Source organism: Ziziphus jujuba, chromosome 12, assembly GCF_031755915.1.
Source record: "Ziziphus jujuba cultivar Dongzao chromosome 12, ASM3175591v1".
Lineage (NCBI taxonomy): Eukaryota > Viridiplantae > Streptophyta > Magnoliopsida > Rosales > Rhamnaceae > Ziziphus > Ziziphus jujuba.
The window spans coordinates 25685340-25707291 of record NC_083390.1 but is presented as its reverse complement, the minus strand read 5'-3'; the positions used below and the strand labels follow the sequence as shown (position 1 = coordinate 25707291).

The 21952-nt window shown below is 35.8% G+C and overlaps 5 protein-coding genes across 5 annotated transcripts; 1 reads left to right on the top strand and 4 right to left on the bottom strand.

The window, feature by feature from the left end:
• The first annotated feature begins 1046 nt into the window (after positions 1–1046).
• Positions 1047–3476, top strand: LOC107429698 (uncharacterized). Its single transcript, XM_016040433.4, has 6 exons — positions 1047–1383; positions 1475–1727; positions 1905–1941; positions 2223–2328; positions 2539–2649; positions 3100–3476. Exons 1-6 carry the CDS (start codon positions 1213–1215, stop codon positions 3214–3216), a joined length of 795 nt encoding a protein of 264 aa, XP_015895919.1. The 5' UTR covers positions 1047–1212; the 3' UTR covers positions 3217–3476.
• Positions 3477–4145: 669 nt separating this feature from the next.
• Positions 4146–6652, bottom strand: LOC107429697 (cytochrome b-c1 complex subunit Rieske-4, mitochondrial). The gene is made up of 2 exons (XM_016040432.4): positions 6162–6652; positions 4146–4993 (listed from the first exon to the last, which is right to left on the bottom strand). The coding sequence occupies exons 1-2, from the start codon at positions 6373–6375 to the stop codon at positions 4350–4352; spliced, it is 858 nt and encodes a 285-aa protein (XP_015895918.2). The 5' UTR covers positions 6376–6652; the 3' UTR covers positions 4146–4349.
• Positions 6653–6977: 325 nt separating this feature from the next.
• Positions 6978–11555, bottom strand: LOC107431797 (glycine--tRNA ligase, mitochondrial 1). The gene is made up of 9 exons (XM_016042795.4): positions 10910–11555; positions 10184–10566; positions 9822–9939; positions 9459–9653; positions 9150–9374; positions 8770–8829; positions 8567–8647; positions 8074–8479; positions 6978–7362 (listed from the first exon to the last, which is right to left on the bottom strand). Exons 1-9 carry the CDS (start codon positions 11402–11404, stop codon positions 7124–7126), a joined length of 2202 nt encoding a protein of 733 aa, XP_015898281.3. The 5' UTR covers positions 11405–11555; the 3' UTR covers positions 6978–7123.
• A 534-nt stretch (positions 11556–12089) lies between these two features.
• LOC107429696 (uncharacterized) lies at positions 12090–14353 on the bottom strand. The gene is made up of 5 exons (XM_016040431.4): positions 13965–14353; positions 13478–13841; positions 13280–13350; positions 12599–12697; positions 12090–12453 (listed from the first exon to the last, which is right to left on the bottom strand). The coding sequence occupies exons 1-5, from the start codon at positions 14220–14222 to the stop codon at positions 12343–12345; spliced, it is 903 nt and encodes a 300-aa protein (XP_015895917.1). The 5' UTR covers positions 14223–14353; the 3' UTR covers positions 12090–12342.
• A 4344-nt stretch (positions 14354–18697) lies between these two features.
• LOC107429688 (ethylene-responsive transcription factor ERF113) lies at positions 18698–21952 on the bottom strand (the record flags this gene model as incomplete). Its single annotated transcript, XM_048462089.2, has 2 exons — positions 18698–19605; positions 21556–21952. Coding segments are annotated over 2 exons (1050 nt in total), but the record flags the coding sequence as incomplete, so codon positions are not given.

Sequence of the window (21952 nt, the reverse complement as noted above, 5' to 3'; positions counted from 1 at the left end):
TACATACCAAAAAAAAAAGCATATTTTGTGATTGAGTGAGAGGCGCAAATTCCACTTTGCTTTAAGGAAAAAATTGAGGGGCATATTCCATCAATGAAGACAAAAAGTGTTAGTCGTCTTTCATCATCCACATAGCCAATCTTTCTCACATTTTTTTCCACATGAATGTGCTAGTAAATTGCGTTTTTATATTTCAGTTGATTAAATGTGCATATAGCTTAATAATATGTATTTACTTGAACAAACAAAAATAATGAAATATTATTTTAAAATCATATTGAATTCGATTTCTAAAAACAACTATTTCCACAAATGTTGAACTTCACCAAGGCCAACACTGAATAATATAAAATTCACTATTATTGGATTAGCTCTATACTTATATCTAACAAGATTGAGGCAGATGGTTGAGGGAGACATGATATATATATATATATATTTTTTTTTTTTGGGTAATAAGACATGATATTTGATTGATTATAATATAATGTATTGTAATTATGATAAATACATATTATTAGGTAGGGGAGGAGTAGTGGACCAACATAATTGTAACATCTTAAAAGGTATATGCGTCTGACACCGCTCAAACTTACTAACCGATTCAATTCAATATGAACAACTACCAAATGTGAAATGCCAGCTCAAATTTGAATGAAACTAACTCTCTTTATAATTGTAAAATGTAAGCCGAAATTTTAATGAAAAAAATCCGAACAATTTACGAGGCAAAAGGACCACCACCAGTCCACCCATTTCCTTGTGAAGATTTTCACAAATGGAGTTGAAAAGTTTTTTAGCCTCCAAAACCTACCTTTAGAAAGTATTTGGTTTGCCAAACCTCTTTCCTATTTGCATTTTGGATATTCCATTCCCATTTTCCACTTCCAAAAGGTTGATGCTTCTATTTTTGGTTTCTTTCTTCAACGTTTCTTTCACTTTTTTTTTTTTTTTTTAAATAAAAATAAACAAATAACAAATAAAAGTCTTTTTTTTTTTTCCTTAAAAAAATGGAAATAAAATCTTTCAACTGCTTTTCTCTTTCTGCATTAAAGTCCAGGGAAGACTGTGTCCCACAGATATTTAGAAATCAGGGAGAAACAGAGAGAGGGTGGGGATATGTAATATGAGGGTGTGGTGAGTGAGTTGGCCTTGGCAAGAAGCGCAAGCCAAACAGAAAATACAGAGAGAAAGAAAAGAAAAGAAAAGGAAATGGAATTCAAAGGGAGAGAAAGTTGGGAAGAGAATGGGAAATTAGAGGAAGAGAACGGAAGCAGCAGCTCGGAAATTGAAACTGGAACGGAAACGGAGAGCGATGAGATTGAGAGGAGTAAAGTTGGGATAATGAGAGCCTTCGTGGAAGCCCAAGATCCCTCTTGCAAGGTTTCTATTTTTTATTTTCTATTGTATTAAATATATATATATATATATATATATATATATATATATTGATTATCATTATTGTTATCGGCAGGAAGAGGATGATTTGATGATCCGGAGATTTCTTAGGGCTCGTGATCAGGACATTGAGAAAGCTTCGGCCCTATTTCTAAAGTACCTAAGCTGGAGGCGATCTTTTGTGCCCAACGGCTCCATCTCTCCCTCAGAAATTCCGGATGAACTTTCTCATAACAAGTTGTTTATGCAAGGTGTTGATAAGACCGGACGTCCCATTGTCGTTGTTTTCGGTGCCAGGCATAAGGCAGCCAAACTTGACGACTTCAAACGTATCCAGTTCTTTCTCTTCTTTCTTTTTTTTTTTTTTTTTTTTTTTTTTTTTAAATTTTCACACACTGGTTTTCATTCCCTGTGAATTAAACATCTCTAGAGTTTTTTAGTCGAAAGATGTGTTTCTGAGCTGTGCATTGGTTTATACTGACGTGCCATTTACGAAATTTATGCAGGTTTTGTAGTATTCTGTCTTGACAAAATATGTTCCGGGTAAGGGTAACTTTCTCTTATCTGAATGGCTGCTTTCCTTCAATGCTATCAATAATTAGTAACAAAGCCATCTTCTTTTATCCTGAGCAGATGGCAGTGTGAATTTTCGACACAATTCCTAGATCATTTTATTGCTAATACGTATAAACAGAAGCAAAAGTTTGTTTTGAATGTCCTATTTTTGGTCAAAAATATTATCATTATTTTGTTTCTAAAATGGGTATGTTGTGCATACTGCATAAATTATGCTTATGTTATACACTTACATACTATACTTTCAGAATGCCAAGAGGACAGGAAAAGTTTGTGTCCATAGCAGATCTTCAAGGATGGGGATATTCGAATAGCGATGTTCGGGGATACCTAGCAGCTTTACATATTTTGCAGGTTGGATCCTTCTTCATCACAAGTTTATGCCAGATAATTGATATTGTTCAAAATTAGTTGCACAAAATGTGCTGCACTACTTTGTTGGTGGAATATTGCTCTCAAATCTGCATATTAAATTAAACACCTAAGCAGCAATAGCCAGTAGTATTAAGAAATTAGTATTTACCAGAAAGGCTTATATCGTCTATTTGGACTATCTGGCTACAGGATTGCTTCCCAGAAAGGCTCGGCAAGTTATTTATTGTCCATGCTCCCTACGTCTTCATGACGGCTTGGAAGATGGTGTACCCATTTATTGACAAAAAAACCAAAAAGAAGGTAAAGGAGAAACTTGTTTCTAAAGCCGCATTTTCCATTAATGCTAGCTAAACTTTGGACAACATGAACATCCCTTAGCCTAAATTTCCCATCTTTTGGAATTACTCCACACATCCTTCTCAAGTTCAATTATATTGTTAAAAGAAAACAAAATAAGAATATGTTGTCATCCCATTCATTCTACCTGAACATGTTTGATATGTTCAAGGATAAAATTTAGTAGTAAGATATTTAATCTGGCTGTGCATAACACATTTTTCATAGATTTCCAATTTATCAATTAATAAGAAGAGGTAGTGTTTTCAAAGATGGTGCCAGCATGCTAAGTCTGATGAAAATTTTTCGCATGCACTTTAGCTTGTTAATATTTACTACCTGAAAGATGAGAAGATATGTAGCTTCAGGCCTTCCAGCTTTATCTGACTTTGTTCATCATATGCTAACTTGCAGATAATATTTCTGGAGAAGAAAAAGATGAAGTCTGCTCTGCTTGATGACATTGACGAGAGCCAGCTCCCTGATATATACGGCGGCAAAATGCCATTGGTTCCTATACAAGACTGCTAGCTTCTCGACTCCGTGTCAAGTCATGAGAAGTTCTATATTTCCGTCCTAGTAGATTTAACATTATAACAATGACATAGCATAATACAATTGTATTCTTATTATTATTTTAGTCAACATGGTATTATTTATTGGCCCTACGCCATTGTAAGGGCATTAGTATTTTACACAACAATTTGAGATACATACATGTACGCCTGTGTACTTTTGCTTGGCCTCCGCAGTTGAATAAATCCCTCTGTCTCAAGCACATTATAAACAAACAGTACCTACTCATGTCAGATTTGATTAAGTTGTTCTACGGAATCAGACACAAGTCCATTGATCAATTAGGTCCACAAAAATATGAAGATCAAAGAACTTTTCCGATTAAGAGAAATGATGAAGAGAAAGTTCGTTGCCTATAACCACAACATACATGTTATGTTGAAACTTGGCCATTATAGGATCCACTTTACCGTATTATAATTAATGGGGCTTTCAGGTTCCAATGTATAACTAAAATCGATCCACAGTTAAGGATAGGAATTACAAATACCTGTTTATGATGGGGAATATTCTACTGGACGACGGAGCCTTACATATCCTATGCAACACAATGTCTTGCAACATGTTGCAGAAGGTGTCACCCAAGATATCATAGGCTCCATTAGCCCAGGAGACTGGAACTACTTTTATGGTATCTTAACAGAAGCCTTAGCTAATCCTGAGGATGTGAATATAAATTTTTCAGTTGTTTACCAACAAGGCAAAGCATTCATATAATGCAAATCTGGAAGCAAATGACACCTCCAGGGTTTGAGAAGTCCAAGTGTATTGTAGATGCATTCTGACTGTGGAAATCCTTAATGAGGGAAATATTGTAAGAACAGCTTTTACAGGCTTTCACAATACGTTCAATCAACTGGAAATACTATTTTAATCAAAACAGCTCAACAAAAATTTGTTGTATTATTCAATCTTTGAAACCATCCTGAACCGGACAGAACATACATAATTCAAAATTTTAGAACAGTGAATAGAAAAAAGAACTTAAAATTTTCAAGTCATCTTTCCCTCGTATGGAGGAAACTAACAATTATGAAACCTCCAAATAATGACATACAACTCCATAAAATGATTCCTTATCAATTCTCTCAACCGATCAGCAACTTGTTCTCAGTCAAGAAGGTGTAAGTGGGTACCTCTAGATTGTATGGTGCTGGTCCCTTCCGGATCCTACCAGAAATGTCATAGTGCGAACCATGGCATGGGCAAAACCAACCTCCAAAGTCACCAGCATTTGGCAAGGGGATGCATCCCAAATGAGTACAGACCCCAACAACAATTAGCCATTCTGGATTCTTAACCCTCTCTGAATCCTGTTGTGGGTCACGAAGGGAACCAACATCAACACTATTGGCCAACTTGATGTCATCTTCAGTTCGACGTCTGATGAAAACTGGCTTCCCTCGCCATTTTACTGTAACAGTAGAACCAGCTTCAATGCTAGATAGGTCAACCTCCAGGGAAGCAAGGGCAAGGACATCTTTACTGGCTGACATGCTAAGAACAAACTTGAGGACCAGAAGCCGAATCAAGGAGGCATATGCAAACCTGCCACCTGACAAGACAAAATAGGCAAATGCACGCTTGCTGGGATCACCAGGTGGATAACGTTCATGGTTGTACTCATCATATACAATTTTTGAAGTAGGGTTCTTCACAGCAGCCACAGTAGCTGAGTATTCTGACAGCGCACCAATATCATGTCCAGGAGATAGAGCTTCAGAGGAAAACCCTGGAATTAAAGAACCAAAACCATTCATTAACCAACTAGCATAGGCAACCAGAGATTTACAAGGAAAAGACAACAACAACAACAACATCCAAGACTGATACATAAAGAAACATTATGTCTCTCCAATGAATAGAGGGGGTCAAGCCAGATATTAAACATCCACACGGCATTTAACAATCAATTTGATCAGTAAGTAGCCTAAGATAGCAAAATCTACTAATTTCAGCCTAAATTTGAAAAGAAAAGAAAAGAAAAAAAATGAAAAAAACAAACAAACAAACTTATGCAGTAAAATCTACCAATAAGCAGAATACTTGCAAAGAAGATGGTTTTACATGATCTGATCAGTAAGACAACTCAGGAAGAAAGTGTCGAAATGATAGAAGCTCTAGTCCATTAGATCTGCATGGCAAGCAAGCTTGCCAGCAATTGACATAGCCACTTCAAAAAACTAAAATGCAACACTTCATCACAAGCAGACTCGAGGAAATGCCTAGGTAGTCAAGTTAGCAAGCCATGGAGGCTCAATGAGGCTGTGGACCAGTAAGTTTTTTAATAACTGAAGCTTGATAGGGACTGCGTAGCTGTCCTGTATAGTGTCTTTGGGAACCAATATGATTCATGAAAATAAGACCTTTTTTAAAAAATAATAATAATAATTTGTCTCGTGTATTGGTAAAAGAGAGCTTTATAATACAATTGTACATGTTTACAAACTCACTACTGGCTTACATACAAGAAACACAAGATGGATAGGAAATTATGGCATTAAACATACTGTTTATGCGATGTGGTTTTGTAGAAAAAGAAAGCATGCTTCAAAGAAGAGACGTTTAATTCTTAGTGACAAATATCATTCACAGCACAATGTTGGCATTGGGAATATGTTGCTAATTAAAAACATTACATATAGAGCAGTTCGATTTAATCGTTAAAAGCAGAGCAACCCATGATAGAAAAATATGGAAACGCTATAATCCCAAATTATTCCCAATACGAAAATAAATTAACAGCCAAGAACAATTAAAAAACTAGCCTGATAACATCTTCGGTATAAATAGAAACAAAGATCACAGGAATAAAAACACGAAGCAGAGAGAGAGAGAGAGAGAGAGAGAGAGAGAGAAAGTGCAACAAGATAAATCTAAATCAGAGGGAAGGAACAGACCTTTGACAAGAGAAGGAAAAGCATAGGAAACACGGTGGGAAAAATGAATGGGGGATCTGAAATTGGAAGAAGCATGGGGAGATGGAACGGAAACGTCGTCGTCTTCAGTGGATGTTAGCGGATGGGCTCTGGTGGAGGAGACGAGGGCTGGGTTTGTCTGCGACCCGCTCCTCCATGCTGACGGGGACAGCCTCCTCCTGGCAACTCTCAGCATCTTCTCTTCTCTTTCTCTCTCTATCGCTCTCTCTCTCTCTCTCTGTCTCTCTCTCTCCACACCGCAAGGGCCCTCCAACTCAAAACGCCAATTTTCTTTATGACTTCCCACTCGAATTATAACACTCGGGGCTCTCGTTTGTTCATTGGAGTCAGGAAGGAACCCGTGCTTAAGTTCATTCCTAAACTACGTCGTATGATCTTTACCTTACCCTACCCCGACGCCGTTTTCTCTCACAACAACTTTTCACTTTATATACCTCTTTTTCACCAGAATTTTGCCTTCTTTTACCTTTCTATTTTGTTTGTTGTTATCCTCATTGGAAGTAGAGGTGGTGAATAAGATTCCAGTTTTTTTTTTTTTTTCCTGCTCTTTCCGCTTTTTCTGCTTGTACTGCGGTATAGACCAAGGTCTGAATAACTTTTCTCATTTCAAAAATCTAATCTTAGATTTTACAAATTAAGTATGAATAAAATCTCACATGGGCTAAACATGGTATAAACAGGGTATATAAGAGGCCTGGATTAATCCCCTATTGGGTTAAACCTTTTGGGATGGAACTCCCAGCCTCAACAGAACATATAACATGTGTTGCACTCTGATTCCAATCAATTTATGTTGTAGATAGAAAAGAGTATCTTTATCATCAACATTGTAGGCTTTTGTAATGTCATACAAACCGTTTGAAACTCAAAAGTCATATGTAGCATGTTAAATCTCTTTTGGTGTTAAAAATAACAGAACTCAATCATTCATCATCTTCTGCAGAGCCAGAGGAATGATGAGGAAAAGTTGACCAAACATCTGCCCATGTCCTCAATCCATCAGTGACCTCCTTCACAACAGATGCTGCCTCTTCCACATTCACCCGTATTTGATCTTTGCTGTCCCTCTCCCGGATTGTCACAGATGATGTTGAATCAACAGTGATTGCAAATGGTACACCAAGTTCATCTGTTCGTGCATACCTTCTTCCAATTGAGGTACCTGTTAACTCGGTCCAAAATAAAAAAGTAACCCCATTAAGTTGAGTAGCACAAATATATAAAATAGGTCGTTTAGATTTGGGAAAAATAATATGTAGTTCATATATTACAGAATGTCCAAAGGGGTCAAACTAAGCAAAGTCTTGTATTCAGTGAAACAATAATATGAAACGTTGTACAGTCAAGCTATAAAAGCTTTATGCAGAACACAATGACCTTAGACTTCCATGGTCAAAAAAGTTAACAGATGCTTCCCTGAGTATACTTGTGATCCCACCCTAAAACGTGGGTGAAAACAACTAATCTATTCCAACATCTAATCTGAGGGATTCTCAGAAATGCATTATGCAACCATCTTTATTAATGCAAACACTGTATCGCATCATCTAACAGGGTATAAATTTTCCTGATTCTCATCGTCCATGTAAAAATAACTAACAAGGTCACTAATGGATACATCTGCATATTTCCTTTTATAGCACTTTTAACTGAAAACGCAAATAAGAACTTGATAATAGCAATCAAGTCAATCAGGCCATAACAAAAAATTACATTTACTAGTCCATTTTTAACCCAAAGAAGGATAAAGAAGAAAATGAAAAACAAAATCACCAACTATGATATGCACATGCAAAAAATACTTTTAACCCCATCTTAAGTCATTTTACATGCCTAGAAAAAAAACAATGACAATTATATATTGGTTGCATACCTGTAATGTCAATCTTATGTGAGATGCCAGATGCAGTCAATGACCTGGAAATGTCTTTTGCAACCTTTTCATATTGTTCATTTTGAACCAGTGGAAAAACTGTGCATTTAATGGGTGCAACGAGAGATGGGAAGCGAAAGACATTCAATTGTTCATCCCCAGCTTTACTTGGTCTCATGTAGTAAGAGTGCTCGTAGAGACAATAAATGATTCGCCCAATACCAAAAGACGGTTCTATTACAGAAGGTGTGAATACTCGTTGGTGCTCTTTCTTCTTTTCCTTGGAAATTGTCACCATGCTCTTCTTAATAGATACATTTTTCCCAAGGGTGCAGACAAAAAACTCCACCTCTCCTTTGGCTTCCAAATTGGCTTTCAATTCCAAAGCTTCTTTCTCATTCATTGCCTGAAACAAAGAACAATATATCAACAGATTAATACATTCCATAGAAGACAAAATCAAGGACCCAAAGTAAATGTAACTCTAGTTTACCTCCAAAGCTTCAACCACATTCTTTTGACTCCCCTTAAATGCAAGGCCCAGCTCTTTCTTAACTGGAGCTATGACCAATTTCTGAAATCACACATAGAGTCAAATAAGCATAAGCAAGGTCATTTCTCAAGTAGGTTATTCACAATCACAATTAGTAAATACAGCGAAATGACTCAATAAGCATGATTTGAATTTCAAATTACCTCCACTTCTCTAGGTTCGGAAAATTTTTCAGCAGCAACAAGAGCAACACCACTTTTCTCCTGTTATAAAATAATAAAGCAGTGCTTTATCAGTATTTATACTTCATATATTTGCTCAGCAAAGTACGATATGTTCTTAAAATATATTTTTCTAACATTCACCATAGCAAGCTATCCAAACCAAAAGACAAGTAAAAGAAAATGTAATCTAATCAATATATTTTCAGAAGTTAGAACTCCAGCCATCTTATCAATATAGCAACGATGGAAAGATTGCATAACCTTCAAGGCCTAACATTAGAAAGAAAGATTGCATAACCTTCTAGGCCTAACATTAGAAAGTGTTATCAATTTTAGAGAATATCAAACCCAGTACTCACAGAATGAGCACGCAAGTCATACGCTGATCTATCAGCAATGCCAACACACTCAATCCAGCCATAGGAACATTCAATCTCCGCATCCCAACAATCAGCAGCATAATGAGCCATTTCATTTGCAAGGTGCTGTCGGAAACGTAGACGGTCGCTGTTTATACCAAGACGAGTTAGGAAAAGATATACTCTCCCAATGAAGTAGCCAAGAGTTTGATTGTTCACAATTCCCTATTTGACATTGAACCACGCCATTGTCACATAACATGCAAGAGTGGAAAAGAACAAATGAGAACATAAAATTATGCAAACAACCTTAGCAACTGCTTCACCCAGTGGAATTCTCTTTGCAGATTGACCAGACATTTGTTCTTCCCTAGGGAACATTAGAAACTCCAAGTTTGCAACTTCTGAGAATTTTGGGTGTGATTTGTCTTCGGGATCAACAAAGTGCTCAATCTCAGCAAGAGTGAACTCACGGACTCTCAGAAGACCTTGGCGAGGAGAAATCTGCAGATAAAAAACAACATACAGAGATATGTGTTACAGTTTCGCTCAAAGGAACCAAACCATCCATTGGTTTTTGGGGTGAAAAGTTATATTGGCATCTGTAGAAACAAAAACCCACATGAAAGTATAAGTGCACTCATGTTGAAGTCCCAAAAGAAGGATTCAAACCTCATTTCTGAAAGCCTGCCCAATTTGGGCAGCAGCAAAAGGAAGCTTGCTCCCATTGTAATAGTACAAATCTTTGAAATTTACAAATATGCCTTGTGCAGTTTCCGGACGCATGTACCTGCCACACATGAGGTCGAAGACCAACTTCAATACCAAGAAAAGGCTACCGACATTTGACATTCAAAATATATCCAAGTTGTACTGCATGAAAATGTAGATAGAGCAAATATAATAAAATAAATAAATAAGTAAAGAACACAACAAAAAACACTTATCTCTTAACTCCTTTGGATACTGATATCCAGCAAACCAAAAACTCCAAAGCCATTGTAAAATTAATAAGTAACATGCAAGATACTCACCCTGGGCTCAAGCCAGAGGGACCTATTGATGTTTGAAACATGAGGTTAAACGGATAAGGATCCGACAGTGGATTCTTTGTATCTGGGGCAAGAATCCCATACTCCTTGATTTTTGCACCCATCTCTTCAGGTGAGAGATCATCCAACACAGCAAGTACGTGTCTGAATTCCGCAGCCTTCTCAGCAGTAATGCTAAGATCTTTCTCAAGCTTCTCTTTGCAGAAGTCCTTGATCAAGTGGTCAGCCCGGTAGCAGGTCCCGGTTTTCTCATCCTTGACCATAAGATCAGTGAATTTATCCACATGACCAGACGCCTTGAGAACGATCTCAGGGGTAACACACGGGCAGTCAACTTCCAACATGTTCTCCTCCAGAACAAAATGCTGCAACGCAAATAAAAAATAAACCATCTCTTAGCACTCCACTCTCTTGCTTTATTACATTACACATATTAAGGTTAAGAGGAAACAAACTAACAGAAAAATGACATTCCATTAAATAATATTTTCATTCCATTAAATAATATTTTAAGGATTTCAATTTCTCAGCTTATCTCTACTATTCCCTCACAGCTTTCTCACTTTGCTAAAACCCTACGAATCCAAACCCCACGAATCCAAACCCCTAAACCCAACCGCATTGCTTAATGAATTCCCGTTTTCTGATCCAACTTTGATCAATCTAATTAAAACCCTCAGCATAAACAGAGTTGAGCTAGTAACAAACCTGACGCCAAAAAGCAAGCACATTGGCTTTAACGGCGCAACCAGGCGGCCCATAGTCATAGAGCCCAGCGACACCACGGTATATTTTGAAAGACGGAATGTAAAACAAACGCCGTTCTAGGGTGTTGACGACCGTCTGACGGAAAAGCTCCCTGTTAACGGAGCCATCACCGGAGGAACTGACAGCAGCTTGGAGGTCCTTCTCGATGGAACCCCTCTCCAACTTCAAGCCATTGAGAGCCTCGATGGCAGCGTCAATATCAGGCTTGGCGGCGCCAGAGGCTTTCAGGGCCCGGACATTATTGCCTTGGGCTTCAATCTCAGCCAGCTTAGAAGCCAGTGCTTGGCGGAGCGAGTCCTCGGAAGCCATGAATGGTGATTGGCGGCTCGTAAAGATTTGAGCAAGCGAAGAAGCTCGGGATTTGAAGGTGTGAGCAGAGAACAAATGACGACCAGTGGAAGTTGATGAGGCTATCAACGCAGAGAGAACGCGCATGCGATGCGATGCGATGCGATGCGATGAGAGCTTTGGCCACTTCCGTTTAGTCACTGAATGACTAGGGTTTTTTTACAAAAAAGAAATAGTGGCTTTTTTTTTTTTTTTGACATTTTCCTTTTTTATGTTTATTTTTTTTGTTATTTGGAAACTGTTTAGAAAGCGGGTTAACGCAATCCAACTGAGAAAATGGTCTGCCCCGCCAACTATTGATTGTTGGTCACAACTTACAACGCGATATTTTGCCTCGTAGATAACGGCGGGGCCCACTCAAGTCATTCCTCAGCCATCCAAACCCCACTAGTTCTTGAAATTCAATGCGAACTCTGATTTTTTTTCTCACCAAGCAATTTAAGCTAACTGTGAATTTTGTTTACATTAGCTTGAAAAATCCCGGTCCTAAACAAAGAAATAGGATTATATATAACTTTGATTCTTCTCCCCCAACGAGCCGCGGAACTTTTAGTTTCCAGTCAATGTTATTGAAATTAGCGTTAAAAACCAGGTCTTATGGATTAAACTTAAGACTTTATTGAAAATATAACTGGTCGAAAGACAAAAAAGTATAACACACAACTTTTGATCCTTTTTAATTTCCAGTCAATATTATTGAAACTAGCATGAATAACCAGTTTTTATGGATTAAATTTGACTTCTGTTGAAAATATGCAACTGAGGAAAAAAAAAAAAAAAAGGATAATATATATGCACTTGACAAAAACTTTATCATTACATTTGTTTCGCATTATCAAAATGTGCTCGTGTGATGAATTTAGGAAGGAATACTTGATCCACTAAAACGGTAAATATGTACGTATGTATAGTGCACCATATCTAAAGATTGAAAAGCTAATGAAGGAACCATTGCAGGCTAGGCTATGATAATTGTATAGCTACTCCTATTCAGACTACATTCTTTTTGGCTCACATTTTCCTTCTTAATCGAGATTCTGACTCAACTTTTGCTGCTCAAGCTTCTCAATCAAAGCCTTCTTTTCATTTTCTGGTAGAGAATTGAACATGAACACGGATTTGTCGCCAATGTCATCCTGAAAGAAGACAGCAACTTGTCAGTGTATATGCACTGGGCGTTACCTGCTTTCAGAACACTGACTACAAAGGAATCCTTTCCAACCAAAGAAGAAAAGACTCAGATCTTCTTTAGGTAGAGTTACAACTTAGAAGACTGACTACCTTAATGGGCTGAGAAAACTTCCTTCCAGCAAATACGATAAAAAGGGCCATCCATGAACCGAGTAGAGCAAGTTTCACTCCATCATCCATCAAACCAGTCTGTGTTTCCAATGAAGTTGCTGATTAAATGTCTAGATGAAACAGAATATAAAAGCTAGCAATCGAAGAATCATGGAACAAGGAACCAATAAAATGCAACCTGTGATTGATATATGAGACATTCTATAACACTCACCATCAGCTCAAATATGGCATGGAGGTATACAAGTTTTTAAGGAAAATAGTTAGACCTATTCGTTATCATTCAGCAAATTTTAGGTTCGTGACGAAAGGTTGAGGGAGGCACCACTACATCTTTATCTTATACAGAGAAATCTAGATTGCAAACTTGCTACCAAAGCCACAAGATATGGGAAATGTACTTCACGAACCCATATTCCACAATATTCAAGCTGCCCCACATTATAACATATTAACATTAAGGAAAAATGAAGAAATACTACATATACAGCATGAAATTTGTTGGTAGAATTTACTTGTGCATGCTACAATGAGGTTATTCAATGATACATGGCAAATGCAATGTTTCATTTTAAAGCACTGAAAGTTTATCTTCAACACAAATTTATACACAAACGCTTGGTAAAAGAAAGTAGTACAAACAACAGGAAATAAGAATACCAGATGCCCGAGGAGAAGAGTGGGTATAATGAATGTAAGAAGTCCCGCTTCCAGCTTACCATAGCAGAGACCTATTTGGAATAACAGGGATTTGAATATCAAAGAATAATCTAGCTAGCCTTTCATGTTTCAGAGGCACCACAAAGAAAGGAATTCTTAATTCATTTTGGCAAACATAAGCATGGAGCAAATGAATACCTTCCTTGAACACAAGTCCAGTGAGTGCAGCAAAGAGAGGACCCACAAACCAGACAGCCACCGGGTTATGAACAACATATGGAACCAAGCCCTCCCCAGCTGGTCCAGCCAAGTTTGTGTATGCCAAGAAAGACCCAACAACCCCAAGCAGCCATAGAGCTTGAAGAGTGCGCTTAATTTCAGTGACATAAATGTGAATCAAAACCAAAGATACCCCCAATCCACCACCTCCAATTGCGTAAAGCAAATCAAGATTCTGCTTCACTAAATCAGTTGCCCAATTGTTATCTGGTAAGAAAGCAGCAGAGGCTGCCACCACAAATGATGCTGCTGCAGTTACTAACCCTGTTCTGTATAATATCACCTGCCCAGTGCCCCACCACCCAAGACAAAACACAACCATTTTTCAACACCAAAAATGGCAAAATAATTGTGGCAACAAATAAATACATGAACAAAAGCGATATACGAAAATAATAATAATAACCTCTCGGACATCGTTGGAGTCGACGGTCCAAGGACCGTAAATTCCCTGATAAACAGTGGGATCGAAGGATGTTTGGGAGCTATCACCCACGGCCTTGCACTTGAAAGATGATGATGATGATGATGATGAGCGAGGGAATGAAGGCTTGGAATGAAGTGGGCCGCCTTTGGTAGCTCTGGCTCGCAGGCAGAGCTTCGGAGGAGGAAGAGGAACGAAGATTGTTGGTGCAGTTGAACAGAGCAATCTGGAGGTCGCCATCTCAGACCCTGACCCGGATCTTATTATACGCTCCGGAACCTAATCTAATTAAAAGTTTAAAACCAACTCCTCTTCCATTTTCTTTTTGTGGAAGTAAAATAAATTTATCCAGTGGGACTTTGGGATTGCAAAGGATTGCCATCCAATTGAGTTCGCGAATTGAATTGAAAGATGATGTTTAGATAGAAATGCGGCCATGTGGGCCAAACATTACAAATTCAATCTTCTAGGCTTTAGCTTCAACCCAATAACCCATTTAGAGCACTCCGGAAGTGGCACCATAAGTTGGGCTTATCTGGGCTAGTCTTAATTCTCAACTGGGTTTTCACCACCTAAAAAATACTTGGGCCTTTTCAACGGGTCCCTAACCTTTCTTGCTTGTTTTTGATGTTTGGACCACTTAACTTAATTTGACCCAATATCATCTTTCGACTTCCATTTCGCTTGTTTTCTGCTAAATGAGACAAATTTTTGTTTTCCTTTTTTTTTTTTTTTTTTTTTCCTTTCTTCTTTGCCATTTCATTCTCTTTATATGGCATTGTTTATTGGATTCCCTCTGCCAACATAAATTTTATTCGTTGTATGATAGAGAAGCAAAGCGAATGGAAGAAAAGGGTGAGGAGAGACTGGCATCTCATCCCCTTATTTTGATAGGTCATAGAGAAGATAAGAAAGCAAAAGTAAGAGAATAGTATATCTCTTTTTGTTGCTCAAAAAAACTATCCATTGGACAGATTGGAGGGTGAAATTAATTTGTTGGGTATAACTATGAAGAAATTACTACATCGCTATTGTATTAATATTGAATTGAATAACATTACAACACAGCCTTAATCAATATAAAATGGTACTATGTAAAAAGCACCAATCATTAAATTAGTTACTTAACATTATATGTGTGTTTAATTTAACATTAAAGGTAACCACGCATAGGCCTAAAACTTAGCACCCTCCGTACCAAAGAGTGCATATCAGCCTTGCAGTTTCTCAGAAATCATTACATGTTGTATTACAATGAGAAAAAGGCTTACCAAAAACTATTAAATAAAATACAATTACGTGAAATTAATTGCACTATTAATAATGTTTTATGGTGTTTATAGAATAAATAAATAAAAAGTAAAAAAAAATAATTTATTAAAAATTAAGCAATAGAGGGAAAAATAAAAAATATGAAAAGGAAGGTAAATAAGGTAAGAAGACATGCTTTATGCAATGCGAGTAAAAACAGAGACAAACATGGGAATAAAATTGATATTGTTGGATAAATGTGAAAGGGAGCGATGGAAGTGGAAAGTGGTGGCAGTGATTTAAGATTCCTAATAATTAGAGTTTCAGAACATTTTGCTGAATAAATGGGCCGTAGAGCCGCAAAAATTGACATGGTTAGCCGAAAGTATACCAAAAATCCAATTCTCCCCGTCACTGTCAAAATTGGTCCCACATTTTTCCTACCCAACCAACTTCAATTTTTTTGCCTTTTTTTTTTTTTAGTGGTTTTTTTCCCTCCTAAATATGAAACAAATTTAAATTTAAAAAAAAAAAAAACATGCTTCACCTCGATAAACGCGCACATGACAGCGCTCACGCGTGTGCAATGCGATGTAAAAAAGAAGCTTCTTCTTGTATGTCGCTTTTTTCTTTTGTCGTTTTCTGATCTCTTATCAATTGAAATTGAACGCAAAATCATCCTTTTTTGGGCTTTAGACGATTGTGCCTGGCCCACTAAAGCCAACTTTTTAGAACAAGTGGGCAAAGGCCCACTGCTGCTTTAGCATGCGTAATCTTTGTAGCTGCTTTCCAACAGTACTGGCCCTGTAAACACAGATTAAAAAAAAATAAAAAAAATAAAAAAATCCCAAAAATAAAAAAATAAAAAAGTAAAAAGATCCAGGACCCAATTCACATATATTATAATGAGACCAGATTAACAACTGGAAATCCTAATTTTAATTATTTTAACAAATAATATTAATCCCTAACCCATAAATGAAATTTTTTTATTAATAATTAATATGATAATATATTATAACGATCTGTCGAGTATTAATGTATAATATAAAAAGGACATCAGTTGTTTAAAATTTAATAAACGAATTTGATAACCATACACAATGATACCACACTTTAATGTGTCACATAAAGTACTTAGGTGGAGCCTATTAAAGAGCATGAATCCCATTTTTTGGTACAAAATGACATAACTTTTGTGTGGCGGTAGAGGAGTAATGAGGGAAGTAGTACTGCACAGGTCGATTTCACTTTGATGTGTTTGGCACTACCTTGTAAAGTTTGTATGAGTTTGCTTGAAGTTTCATGATTGGTGTATCTTAAAGTATAAGCGTGCGGCTAATTAAAGTGCTTCCAAAAGTTGAGATTATGATCATTTTCACAACCACGTTCGCAATTAGTCTATAACTCAATGACTAAATCCAGACCCTCTATATATCTATAATATCTGCCAAAGAAAAAAGGTCTTGCTTTGGGGAGGGGTGCTTGTTTTTAAGAATATATAGGATGTTCCATATTTAAGGAGTAGTATGTTATATTAATGATTTGATTGAAGCTGGCCGGAATCCAAATTCTAATCAAATATTCTTTTTGCCATCTTTGATTTCTTGAAATGACAGCTAGCACCTTGTATTTTCAGATTTATATTTGATGCGACTGAGATTTGGTCGTGATCATAAAACATATTCTGCTAAATGTTAATTATATATCAACTATTCAAATCAGGCCAGCTAATTATATATCACTATTTAGATCAGGCCGTATATTATATTAGACATTGTCATTTTATATATAAACACTCAATTTCTTGAATATATATATATATATATATATATAGAGAGAGAGAGAGAGAGAGAGAGATAAGTCCTTGACCAGTGGATTTGCTGTTGAGGGATTATTATCAATGCTGTACGCAATAAAGTCTCTAGACGACTGCAGACTCCACTTACGTACTTTAATTTAATTAAAAGAACCCAAATTTCCAGTCAAAAGCGGTGGAGGTTAAAGAAAGCTAGAGTAGTTCAATTTCTATTTAATTTAATCAATGAAAATTTTAATCCCTTTAAACATATGGCTGTTGGATGAGAAGACCCGTCACTTAACATCAAAAGTTGACGATGATTAATATTTATTTTTTAAAAAAAAAGTTAATCATTTTCCTAGTCGATCATTGCAAGTATTATTTCAACAAATTTAATTTCAAAACGAAAAAAGGAATGTGAATTCTGTATTTCTAGGAATCTTTGAAAGCCCCATATGAAAACAAAATTGAGTATAAAATGCAAACAAGCTCAAATATTTGACTTCTATATGAACCTCATTTTTTGGGCTCATTCATAATTAATCATTAAAACAAAGAAAAAAAGAAAAGCTCTAGTCCTAGTCTATATTAATTATTTTTCAAAACTCACGTCCCATTACGTATACCAAATTCCACAAGACGTAACCAACGCTATTAAAGAGATCAAGCGCCGAAACATTGAAAAAGACGATAAATTAAAAACCCGAACCTTTTTGGGTGGTTTCCTAACTAGTAGTTTACTGATTACAATCAATTGGACCAGCCGAGAAATTAAGTACAGCATATATATATATATATAAGTAGTAGTTTACTGATTACAATCAATTGGACCAGCCGAGAAATTAAGTACAGCATATATATATATATATAAGTACAGCATATATATATATATATATATATATATATATATATATATATATATATATATATATATATAAGTGATGCTATAAGTATTAAATTGTTTTATCAAAATTTTGATAACAAATTATGTGATAGTTTTCTAATAGTGTTAAATTAATATTGTTTTAGATAAATCATTTAAAAATTGTCAAATTATGGATATCAAAATTTTAATAAAAATAATTTATCACTCTAGATTTATCATATATATATATATATATATGGACTTAATTATACTTCAATCAGATTTTTATTATTAAGAATAATATTAGATTTTTTTTATTTTATTTCTTAATTATCAAATTTTAATAAGGTTCATTTTTCTTAAATATAATTTTAATGTACCATTAAATAAAAATGCAACTATTTTTTTAATTTTAAATTTTAACTTATTCTGTAATTCAATAACTAATAATAAAAGATCTGATATCAAAACCATAAGGCTATGCTGATAGGTATATATATATATATATATATATATATATATAATTCTTTTACAATTCAGATAGAAAGAATCGCGTGCAGATCAGAAAAAAACATAAGAGAAAAAGCCGACATTACACGAGAAAAAAATATTGGCTTTTCTAAAAACGTCGGCTTTACTCTTGTACCGTACACAACTCCATCCGGATGGTCCTGACCATATAATCCTCCTATATATATATATATATATATATTATGTCAATATATCATATGCATGTCAACGTTCTTCCCTTGCCCACCAGATCGGAAAATTGAACTCAATCTCTTAAAACTCTAATAATAGACCAACCAAACTTCAAAAGGGCTTTATAAAAAAATAAAATAAAACTAGAAAGTCTTAGTTTATATATAAAATGAAGTTCATCTTGATGGATTACTAATTGGTACTGAAAACGGTAGTTAAAAATGAAGATGCATAGCAAAGGTGAATATGGCCGCATAATAAATAACATGATGGAATTCCTTCTTCACTTTTCCTCGTGATGAATACAGAAGAAAAGTTATGATCGATAAAAATATACTAAGTACGTACGTACTAGTGATGATGATGATCGCGATCATCATCATCATCATCTGCTGGATGATTCCTGGAGCCGCTGTGAAAGTGATCATCTTCCTGTTTTTGCCATCGTTGATGCGAGGATGAAGAGGAAGATGTGGAAGATGATGTTGTTGTTGAAAACTGAGAAGAAAAAGCTTGTTGTTGAGTGAATAGAGTAGAGGGAGAGTAGTAATTTAAATTTGGTGGGAAACTAGAATCACTACTACTGGTGAGAAGCTGTGCATATTGATAAAGGTCTGGGAAAACTTCAGGTGAGAAGGAAGCTGGATGAGGATAAGGATGAGGATGAGAATGAGGGGGAGTAGTAGTAACTGGTCCAGGATGATTTTGTTGATGATGATGATGATGAGGAAGAGTAGTAGTAGCAGTAGTAGTAGTTTTATCAGCTGAACTAGGAGTGAGATAGCTGAACTCAGTCTTGCCTTGAACTCTTTCGGGAAAATTAAGCTTCGCTTTGGTGCCTTTGAATCGAAGAGCTGCTTTATCGTATGCAATGGCAGCATCCTCAGCTGTATCGAATGTGCCAAGCCAAACTCTAGCTGCTTTTTTCGGGTCACGAATTTCGGCTGCCCATTTTCCCCATGGTCTTTGTCTTACTCCTCTATAATGTCGTCTCCTTGCATTCTCTTCACACACAAACAGTTGTATACGCATAAAAAAAATATATTAATAATTTAGCATACAATCATCCAATTTAGACACAATGATTAATATATACACATTTAATGTGAAATTAATGAATACAAATTTAATGTGAAAATAATGAATAAATATAAAGCAAGTGATATAAATACTATATGTATCTGTTGAAATCATAAAATGAACAAAACTCCCAAACAAATGCAAATCACTTAGAGATTATAAATGATTAATAATAGGAAGTTATGTGTTAAGTTCTGCGTGATATTGGATGGGCATGTAAGTTAACAAACAAACATAAGATACATAAGATACTATATATATATATAAATGAATAGTTTTTCTCTCTATACTCCAAGAGCCAATGCTATAATGTGCTTCAACAAGAAATCGCTTTATTTCTTTGTTGGAATTTTTCCATATTATTACTCCTAAATTATGTTTTCATATATGAACGCATGCCGTCTCTTACCACATATATATATATATATATATATAGTTGCCATATTCTTGCCATGCATGCACTACTTTCAATAAAGGAAGCAAGAATTGGTGCATGCATATATAAACATGTGTGTGTGTGTGTTTGTGTCACCAGCAAGTGCGTGCCCTACCCTACAATGCGCATATAATATTATCCCATCAAAGAGATATAAAAGGAGCTTTCTTTTTTCGCTTTAGCTCTCAAACCTTTTTCATTAAATTTATGGGCAACTTTAAGTCTTCCACCATTGGCCCCCCAACCCCCAGTAGTAGTCCTTTCCTCATTTTCCAAGCAATTAACTATTGAAAACATATATAAGCGTTCTAACCATATTCTTCATATATATAAATTATGCATCCATATCAATGTCTTAATCTTAGTAGAAGGCAAGGAATACCATATATATATATATATATTGATAATATCTAAGTCCTCCAGAAAGCTTTCAACACAAAAAATTGAGAAAGAAGCAAACATGGACAAAACATGGCAGAAAACAATTAAAGCGCTGTCACTTTCAATATCGGATAATGGTTGATTAGGTAGGTAAATATCTAACAATTGGTAAATATCTAACAATTGGAAGGAAAAAGATAAGGCCCACACCTAAAGATGGTGAAAGAAGGGAATGATAGCAGGATAGTAACTCACGGAAGTCGTATATATCTCTTTAACCAGGAATATATAAATATACATATATGCCTAGCTATTTCAAGTGTGCGTATAGATATATATGCATATGATATGGTAATCTAATGTAAGAAAATGTGACGTGAACCAACTCACACGTATAGAATAAAAACAAGTTAACATGTACATGTTTTGTTTCGGCAAGATTCCAGAGGGAAAAAAAATTATAGCGTGTCCTAGCCAGACATAACAATCGATTTTAGTTGAGAGATAGAGCTCTTTACGGAAAGCAAGATACATTGAACAAGCAACAATTGTAATGTAAACACATCTACTTCCTATATATATATATATATATATATATATTAATATTTAAAAGATTTTTATGGATGCGGAGTGAGAAAGTTTGACCATACAAGAGTCTCTCATGTCCCATCTGCATCTGGCGAGGTTTACATCCTATGCATATCTACATATTATGCTTTCCGCAGAAAGAGTACAAAGATCGATCTAGAAAACTTTGACAATGCAGCTACGTGATAGGTTAACAGACAAGTAATTTTGACTCACTAGATCACAGTTGAATATCTCTTTCTTTCTCTATTTTCTCTTTATTTTATATATATATATATATATATATATATATTTTGCAGAAGTGCTAGCTAGTACTATGTATATAAAATATAAAAACCCAGTAATAGCACGCAGTAAAATTTTTAGAAGCATAGAATAGAAACATAAATGAAGAAGTTAAATCTTGGAATGAAATTGAAAACAAGTGGGAATGAAATTAAGTGATTATGAGGCAGGTGGCACTGTGTACCTTGACCTTGTACGGGTAGAGAAGGATCGGGTGGTTCTTGTTTGACTGGAGCCGAGGAAGGATTGGATTGCACCAAATTCAAAGCTGGCCGGGATGGTGGATTATTATTATTATTGTTATCTTCGCCGGTTCCAATAACTTGAGAGAGAGCAGAAACCATGGCTGATAATTCAGTTTCAGGCCATGATGATTCATAAGCTACTGCTGCTGCAGCTGAAGCAGGAAATAACTCATGCTGCTGATGAGTCTCTCTCTGTCTCGCTTTCTCCTCCGATGCTTCTGAAGGAAGTGGCCGCTTGCCATGCCTCCGATCCACCTTTTTCACTCTTCTACTTCCCACCTGATATCTATTTCTGTTGCTGCTTTCTTTTTGTTTTCTTTTGGGAATATTTTGGTA